The 9386-nt window shown below is 42.4% G+C and overlaps 1 protein-coding gene across 1 annotated transcript; it reads right to left on the reverse strand.

Moving 5' to 3' along the window:
- Positions 1–1317: 1317 nt before the first annotated feature.
- On the reverse strand, positions 1318–2493 carry LOC116311607 (olfactory receptor 10AD1). Its single transcript, XM_031728763.1, has one exon. The coding sequence runs from the start codon at positions 2491–2493 to the stop codon at positions 1318–1320; it is 1176 nt and encodes a 391-aa protein (XP_031584623.1).
- Between the last annotated feature and the right edge of the window lie 6893 nt (positions 2494–9386).

The following is a 9386-nucleotide window of genomic DNA, read 5'->3' on the forward strand; positions in this document are numbered from 1 at the left end:
ACACTTTATGAAGGGTCCATTCCCTTTCAGCTCTTTCTCTGCTGACGGAAACCTGCTCAAATAAAAGAGAAGGCTGGGTACTGTAATGTGGTATGAACAATTTCAGCTTAAACAGAATGTGCTGTAATCAGGTTATTTCTGGCCTGCAAATCAATAACTCCATCTGAAGTTGCTTATATGCTTCAAAAAACGGAAAACACGGTACAAAAATGCTCCCACGTGACAGTTTGCGTGCAGACCTAAAGGAGAGTGTCTGCAATGGTGAGGCACTGATGCTTTAGTGTTGCCATCAGCCTGCTGACTGACCACACAAAGCGCAAAATATTTCTGATCCACTTTTACAACTTTCCCTGCTTCCTGTTTTTAAAACTTCTTTAAAAAGAGGATGTCCTTCAGCTCCTGCAGCATTTGGCCACCGCTTTCATTTGTCATCTTTTGAACACAGTATAAACACACGTATAAGCGACACGACACAAAGCTACTTTAATATCAAAGGCTAACGCGATCACTGCAGGGACTGGTGCTCCACAATCTGACACACATCACAGGTGTTACGGGGAGTACGCTACGTGGTTCGCCGCTGCAGCCTCTCTTACCTTAGAGCAGGGGTGTGAAACATAAGGCCCGAGGGCCAGAGCTAGCCGGCAAATACTCCAATCCGACTCACTAAACAGCTTCGGAAAATGTGACCGAGGGCATCGATTTCAGACTTTTTACTGTATTGTCATAGGTCTTACAGGTTTTCCTACTTAAAAACCTTCCTTACTACTAAAGACCTCCCCCAGTGCCATCCACACTATGCCCAAGTAACTAAGTAACAGATTAACAATAACAGTTAAAACACAAAAAGTTACTGTTATTCTTTCATCATCTAGTGTCACTTTTCTTTTTTTTTCTTTTTTTTACAGAGTCAATTTAGGAAAAAAAGATCTTTTTTTAATTATTGTGATTTAATTTAAAAAAAAAAACTCCTGTTATTGCAATTACTACTAGAACTTTTTCTGTAATTTTCTACACCAATTTTTTCTTGCTGACAGATTTCTTTGATTTGCTGCAGCAGCATGTCTTAGCATGTAGAAAAGATGCTTCTTTTTTTTATATTAAATGGGATTAAAAGTGTATTTAAACATCTTTACACTGACAGAAAGGGGGGCTTCTCTTGTTAGGCCCAATTAAGAACAAACTGGGCTGTAAAATGAATTGGACATCTCTGCTTTAGAGTCTTAAAAGTAAGATAAATAGCAGAAAGAAAGTTTAGTTTGCTCCAGGTGCTATCCAGTTTGTCATCAGTAGCTTAGATGTATCTCTTAAATCAGTTTATCCCGCCTGAGCTCCATTTCGACGCGCCACGTGTTCCAGTCTTATTCTCTCTGCCGCGCGCTCGTTCGCCCTCCTTCTCTCTGTCCACGACCGGAACCTGCTGGTCAGCGCCTGCCTCATCTCCACACTCCACAGTCCGTACACCAGCGGGTTAATGCACGGGGGCACTATGAGCATTACCAGCAGCAATATATGAAGCGCGGTCGCAGTGGCCGTGGGGGTGGTCTTCACTTTGCAGAGGCATGGAGACTGAGAGGACTCTCCCATCATCGCCACCGGTGCCCTAAACTCCCACAGCGCGTCCGACAGGACTTTGAGGAGCAGCGGCAGCAGCTGCAGGAACAGCATCCCGCAGTAAAACAACACAGTGTTGCGCGCTGTGACGTTAACCGCGTTGAAAGGTATCACTGCGTTGCGCGCGTCCTGGTACATTCTGAAGTAGGAAAACGCGTGTATCAGCAGACACAGCAGCAGGGTGAGGGAGCCCACGGCTTTGCGAAAAACTGCAGAGGCGCGGGGGAACCCCAGGTGCTGTTCCACAACATCTGGCTCGCACAGAAGCCCCGTGGTGACCGTTTCATCATCCTCTCCTCTCCCGGTGTGCAGCAGCACAATTTCAGAGACGCCGATGAAAACCGAGTACAGCCAGATTCCCCCCAGGACACCCCGCAGGCGGATCTTAGTGAAAATTGGCAAGTACCGGATGGCATGACAGACGTATATGTATCGCTCCAACGCCATGCAAGTTATAGTAACGAGACTACAGAAGACGGAGACTCCACCCAAAAAGTACTGAACGTAACACCATCCGTTGAACGCCATCGTGCGGCGCTGGATTAGTGAGTGGATGGCCGCCGGACCAAAGGTCGCAGTCTGCACCAGGTCGCTGAAAATCAGGTTCTTGAGCAGGATAAAGCGCGGCTGCCAGGAGAACTCATCCGACTGTCCGAGGCCGAACAGAGTAAGTGCGTTCACAAAGCACGAGAAGGCGGTCAGCAAGACAAAAAAGCAAATCAGCACTGAAACCGCCTGTCCTTCAGGTAGTATAGACAGAAACAGGCAGTTGGCATTGTTCAGCTGTCCAGTCACGTGTGGGTTAGTTTGGTTCTCCTGGCTGAAGCAGTCGCGCTCCTCAGTGAGGTTGTGGGCCTCCGTCTCCAGCACAGCTGTCATTTTAATCTGTGGAAGCATCAACAGCCTGTGATGTCTCCGTCCTCCCCCACGGCCTAATGCTACTCACAGGTCTGCATCCTTCAGCATTTTTCCACACCTGTACGATCTGACCTGGCAACACACGCGCGCATACACACGCCCACAGTTCTCTGTGACCAGCTGTTGGATGTGACACTGCAGGGGCGGGCGGGCCATCGGGGGGCACATTTCCCGATGATGACCTTAGGGTGGTTTCTTGAACTTGAACAGCAAGCAATTCACAGACACGTAAAATCCACGCATCAGGATTCTCAGCACAGACTCTGGACTCGGTCTGCAGTCTCCATGGCGCACAGGTGCGCACACCAAGGATTCACATGAATGCGCCTGCAGTGGCTTTCTCTCGTGCTCGCTCTCGTATGCAGGCAGTATTAAGCAGGGAAAGTTGTAAAAGTAGATCAGATAAAAAGGAAAGGTGGAGGGAGGATGGAGAGAGTAAACGAGAGAAAAGGTTGCTGAAAAATAAAATAATACACCAACTAAAACACGATCACAGTGTTTGACGTGGTTGTAGCGCGTCAAAGCAGTTTCCCTGAATGTCCTTGTGGAGTTTTTGGAAAGCTTACTGTGCTTCTGAATTTCTCTTGATTCAACAATAAAAAGCCAATTATCCCCCCCAAAAATGTAGATTGCTTTTCTTTTGTTTAGTTGCACCTTTTATACTGTGGTTTTCAGCTGTCACTGTTGTTACCAATACAACACCCCGGTTCGGCTGTGAGAAGATCTGCGACACCCAGGCGCTTCAGAACATATTATGTGAGTGCATTTTACGCGCACTTGTTGAACTTATCAAACTTTCGAAATCAACTTTTGACGTACAGGTACACACTGCCCCCCAGTGCTCGAGACTGGTAACTGCAGCGCAGAGGCCAGTTTGAGAAGCTATTTTTAAATAAGAAAGCTTATTTAAATTGGCAGAATATTATAAACTCACATATAGCTTTGTGCGATTGTGTAATAAATATGATATATAATTTTATTACAAAAATTAGGAAAGAATAATGACTAGAACAGGAGGCAACACATTAATATTTCAGGACAACCTACTATCTTATCAGATTAAAAGAAAAAAGCATGCACATTATCAGTGTCAAGTACACTCATGTGGATTACATAAATACACACATTCATACACAAAACACCAAAGAAAAATCCTTCTAAGGGTACACAACTCTCTTCACTATATTTATTTCATTGTTGAAGGCCTTGTATTTTTGTGTGTTTTGAATACATGTTCAAGTAGCTACTCCAAATCACTACAGTATGTACTCTGGGTATCTAGTTCCTTTTTTAATCTATTTTCCCTCTTCCTTGTTTCCCAATAAGTATATGTACTGTATAGAGCACAAATTAGTCTTATTTGTGTTTCTAAAACAATAAACAGGGTTCACTCCAGCTTTGCTGGAGATGATTAAAAAACTTAGAGGTCAGAGGTTCACCAGTCTGCAAAAACTGTGCCCAGAGCTGTGACCTGTTTTAATACACTTCAAGCAGTTTCTGGATTTTGTTCACATATGGCTTTATCTTTGCATGACACAGCTTCATTAACCTGCATTTGTAGATAGCATACTGAACTGTGTTCACAGACATAGATTTCTGGAAGTGTTTCTGAGTCCATGCAAGGATTTGCATGACACAGTCATTCTTGTTTTTAATACAGTCCTACCTGAAGATCATGGGCTTGCAATATTGATTTAGACCTTGTCCCTGGTGCACAGAAACTGCTCCACATTCTCTGAATCATTTGATGATATTATGTACTGTAGGTGATGAGATGTTCAAAGTTTTCCTTTACAGCTGATCTTAAGCTCTTGGTTTGGAGGATATTATGGATGGTAGGGCGCCAAGTTTCAGTTTAAGGAGAGCTTCTGTTTGAGGCCCATGAGGATTTCACAGAGCTGACTTGTACAAAAGGTCAACTAAAAACGCAAAAATGGGCTCCTCTGTGGATCAGGTTTGTTGTGGCACTTCCTGTGCAGGCTCACTTGGAAAGAAGAGTTTGTCTGAGTAACAGCTGTGCACTCTTTTACATATTCCTTGAGCAAAGCCTGAGCAGTTTTCGTGGTGCGGTTGTGCCAACTGCTGTGTTGTGCCGTCAGGGAGTGCTTTAGTGCACCTCTGGTCTTTGTCACACCTGACAAGGTCTTTAATGTTGTGGCAGAAGTATTCAGTATAAGGTGGTTTGGCTGCATTATTTAGCATCAGCTGGAGGCGACTAGGACACAATGTTGTTCTCTACAAGAAGGACAAAATCTCTTTTACCTTGTTGTCATTTTAAAAGCTTCTCAAAGGTCTGGACAAAAACCTGGGCAGCCACCGAGTGCTGTGATTGTAGCTTTATTGCGCTATTGTGAGCAAACCTTATGTGTAGCTAGAATCTGACACTCACACGTCACAACTGTTTATTAGCTTAAGCTATTTTCAGCTGCTCTTTTGTCACCAGTAATCACTACAGCAGGTAGTGCTGCATGTTTGCTTTGGAAGATTTTTACAGGAGAAAAGGATTTGTTTTTCTGCCTGGGATCGAAACAGTATGCAATTACACTCTGGTATCTCCCAGCAGTGTTTTAGTTTAATAAGTCTGCATGAACTGTACAGCTAGTTTACTGAATCATGTACTCGAGCTTAAAGACTGGAGAAGATGGGTGGAGAGAAGAGAAGGAGGGAAAAGGAGCAGAAAGAAGGGTAGCAAAAGAAGGAGTGAAGGATCAGGAAGGTGGAGGCTAAACGTGGACGAGTGATGGCATATCTCCAGCCTTATTTAGGGTGTGTTTGTCCAGAGGACTCAGCTGCTTCGTGGAGAATGTCCAGGAATAGAAGGAGTGATAGAAGAGGAGATCATGGAAAGAGAAAGAAAAGAACACAGAACAAGAAAAAAAAGCTGATAACAACACAGCTTTTTTGTTTCTCTTGGTCTGTTATCAAACTAAAGTTTTCAAACTGAGCCACGCTTTTTTTTCCTCACCCAAGCAGGGGAAGATTGCTTCTGGGAAGTCAGCCTCAGCTGGTGCTGTCAGTCAGGCACCAAACAGGCACTCCAGTAACACTGGTGACATAAGCTGGACAGCATGGAAGCTGAACTTGCACTATGGCCCTCTGGGGGAGACAAGGGGTGATGACTGAGAGGAGTGAGAAGAGCTTAAGATGGAAACAGGAGGTGGTGAGGATCATAACATGGAGAACAGTAGGAGGGTGATAAAGTGTTATCTACAGGAGAGGGATTAAGGAGAAAAGGTGCACAGTGTGATCAGCGCAGCTGGATTTTTTTTCCTGACTATATTCAGGCAGGTTTTTATCAAAGGCTATGTATGCAGCAGCAGCTTGCACCTTTGACATGCACGTGCACAGCAGTGTTTGAAGTGAATGCCAATTTTAGCATGCTGATATACTCAGAGTCCTTTCTCTATGATTTTTAAATGCCATAATCAGTCAGACTGGAGAAATCTCCAGATAAACACCGAATAGATCTTTATTTAACCTTTTTTTATGTTACAAATGAGAATGTCAACTTCCAGCAATAATTAAATTAAATCAGCAGTAATTAAATCGTCCACAGTCAAGAACAGTTTTTGAGCAAGATAAGAGATCATGTGCTAAATCATAGCAAGGGAGAGTGGAAATTATTAGCACACTTAGAGTCAGGAACATACAGCTCATTAAACTGGCAGGTTGGTTTGCCACTAATTTTGTCTTTAGGTTTGATACTGACACACTGTGTGTTTGAAAAAGTAAAAAAATGACTCTTTTTTAATGTTGCTTAAACACATGATTGGGCAGCCAATCATGTGTTTAAGTCGTGGTTTGGAGGCAGCCAGGATAATGCTGCCTCCACACCACATAGTGGTGAAACTGTGCAGACAGAGGCACACTTTTCCAAAACCTGTCGCTGAATATCAGCCGCCCAGGTTCTCCTCGAGATTAGTGTCATTATCCCTAAACGTAGTTGCATGTAACGTATCTGTCTGCATGCAATGTAGCTGTAGTTCAAATCAATACAAGGGACTGAACTGATAAGAAAAAACCCGTAGAGATGTAGAGCTTCAAATTTGCTTAAAAGAGAGTGTAAAAACCATGAAATTGGAGAAAAATGGATACTATATAGACTCTTTTCTTTGTATTCCAATAAAACTAAGTGTTGGTAGGTTTTCTATGCATTCAGCATATCCATTATAGCATTACAGAAAACTGAGCTAATCCACCATTAAGGTTTCTAGAAGACATGACTCTTCTTCTTTAAACAAATGACTCCTAAGCTTTGGTACAGAGGCCACTATGGAGGATGGATGACCAGTGGGAACAAAAGTCAGCACCTGAGAATTACAAGAAAAATGGGGCTAAAAAGGAGACACGGCCTGATCTATCGGACAGAACAGCAGCTGCTTTTTGTTTTGTTTTTATATAGAAAAAGGGAATATGCAAGTATATATATGCAAGCAGACCTCCAGATAAAATAGAATACATTTTTACATGGCACAAGCAGCAACTTTAACCTGTGTAACTTGTGTGTTGATGTGCTTATTTTTATATGTATAAGAATGTCTCAGCGTTCGTTGTGTGTCCCACATCATTTCATACAAACACTTCTTTTGGCCAACGTTTAGTTCGTTGGATGCGGTCACCTCGTGGGCAGACTTGAACTTACATTAATCAGCTATAATCAAGAGTCTGAATGAATCTTTTGAGGTAAGATGTTTAACTTGAAACAGCGTAATAATTACTGCACATATATGGAAATAAAAAATCTTAACATAGGCTAATTCATAGCTGAAGTCTTAAGCTGACCATTTTCTCTGTTGCCTTTCAAGTGTTTTGAATCGTATCGATCACGACGAGTACCTGGATTTTAAACTCATGAGAAAAGTGTTTAATAATGGTACAGATCAACAGAGTGGAAAGGCTGAAAGTAGACGGGGGTTTAATTTATTTACACATTGGTTATATTTTTAGACCCCTCATTTTTTTCATTTTTTCATCTTTTTTGGTGAACTTTTCAGAAATGATTATTGGATTGTATCAAATGAATGAATACTTTATCTGCAGATAAGAAATGTTGATCAGCAACTACAGCTGCTCTTGTTTCCACCCTAATCACATGGTACTCTCCGCTCTTTCAGGCATTAATAGATTGCGTGTGAAAGGTCCAATGCGCCTTACTGCTCATTGGACCGACTAATCTATTTCCAACAGCTGACTTAATGGTCTGAAGTGGAAAGGAAACATGTGGGTGTGCTTTTATATTGCACTGTATCTGTCAGACAAGTAAGATGTTTGTCTGCCTGTGTGTTTGTGTGTAGACTGGTAACCTAGTAAAGAACGAGGGAGCAGAGAAAAACTGAAAACACAAAAATAAGTACAAAATGAATAAAGTAGGGAAATAATGACAGAGAAAGACACTTAAGAGTCACACAGACAAAACAGTGAGACGAGGACAGAAAGAACACATGTGACCCAAGGAAGAAAAAAACACAGAAAGAAAAGGGCATTCTTAACCACAGCTCAAAAGTATAACACATAATAATAAGTATTTGATACCATACAACCCATTCCAACCTCTCCACCACCATGGGCAAGACTAAAGAGCTGTAAAAAGACTGTAGATCTGCACGCGGCTGGAATGGGCTACAAGACCATCAGCAAGAAGTTTGATGAGAAGGAGACAACTGTTCGTGTGATTATTCAGAAATAAAAAGAAATGACCGTCAGTCCCTCTTAGGCTGGAGCGCCATGGAAGATTAGCTCAAAGCTATACGGCAGAAGCTTATTAATGATCTGAAGACAGTTGGAACCACAGTCACCAAAAACGCCATTTGTAACACACTATGCTGTAATGGACTGAAATCTTGCAGCATATGTTCAAGAAGGCAAAGCTAGAGGCCCGTTTTAAGTTTCCCATTGAATATCTAAAGGATTCAGAGCAGGCCGAGAAAAAGTGCTGTGGTCAAATTAAACCAAAACTGAGCTCTTTGGTATCCACTTCAGTCCACTGAGGAGTCCCAAATATAACCCAAAGAACACCATCCCCAGAGTCAAGCGCCGAGGTGGAAACATGCTTTGGGGCTGTTTTTCTCGTAATGGTACAGAATGGCTTTGACCACATTGAGGAGCCAATGGACCATAAAATTGGACAAGAACCTCCTTCCCTCAATCAGAACACTAAAGATGGGTCATGGATGGCATACCAGACCCAAAAAATACTGCAGAGGCAACAAATGAGTGGCTAAAGAAGAAACACATTAGAGTTATTGAGTGGCCTAGTTAGTCTCCAGAGGTAAATCCTGTGAATAGAGCTGAAGCTTCAAGTTACCAAGTGGCAGCCAAAAAAACCAAAAGGTGAGTTTAGAGAGTTTCTGTAAAAACAGAATGGGTCATAAACCCTCCTGAGATGTGTGCAGACCTGGTGACCAAGTACAAGAAACATGTGCCAGCTGTGCTTGCCAACAAGGCATTCTCCACTCATACTAAAATACTTATTTCACTCAGTGACAAGCAAATCAATTTATGACTTATGTCAATGCTTCAGTGTGTTTTTTCTGGATTTTGTGGCTGATATTCTGCCTCTCAACTACCATAAAAACTTGAAACTATTCATTTCTTACTAAGCGAGCAAACTTAAAAGAATTATTTTCTCCACTGTGTGTAGATGTACTGTGAAGTAGGCTCTGTTGCTGATTTATGGTTATAGTGTCAGTGGGATTCTGAATGAGTTTCACTTTGACTTTGGCGCGATGAAGCCTTTTACTGACATGGTAATCAGAGGTTTGCTTTTCTGTTGATGTAATGAGAAACCACTAGCTAAAATGGTTAAGACGGGGAACAGTTGTGTGAGGTGACAGGTCTTTTTGCACAGCTCTTAT

Source organism: Oreochromis aureus, linkage group 20 (genome assembly GCF_013358895.1).
Source record: "Oreochromis aureus strain Israel breed Guangdong linkage group 20, ZZ_aureus, whole genome shotgun sequence".
NCBI lineage: Eukaryota > Metazoa > Chordata > Actinopteri > Cichliformes > Cichlidae > Oreochromis > Oreochromis aureus.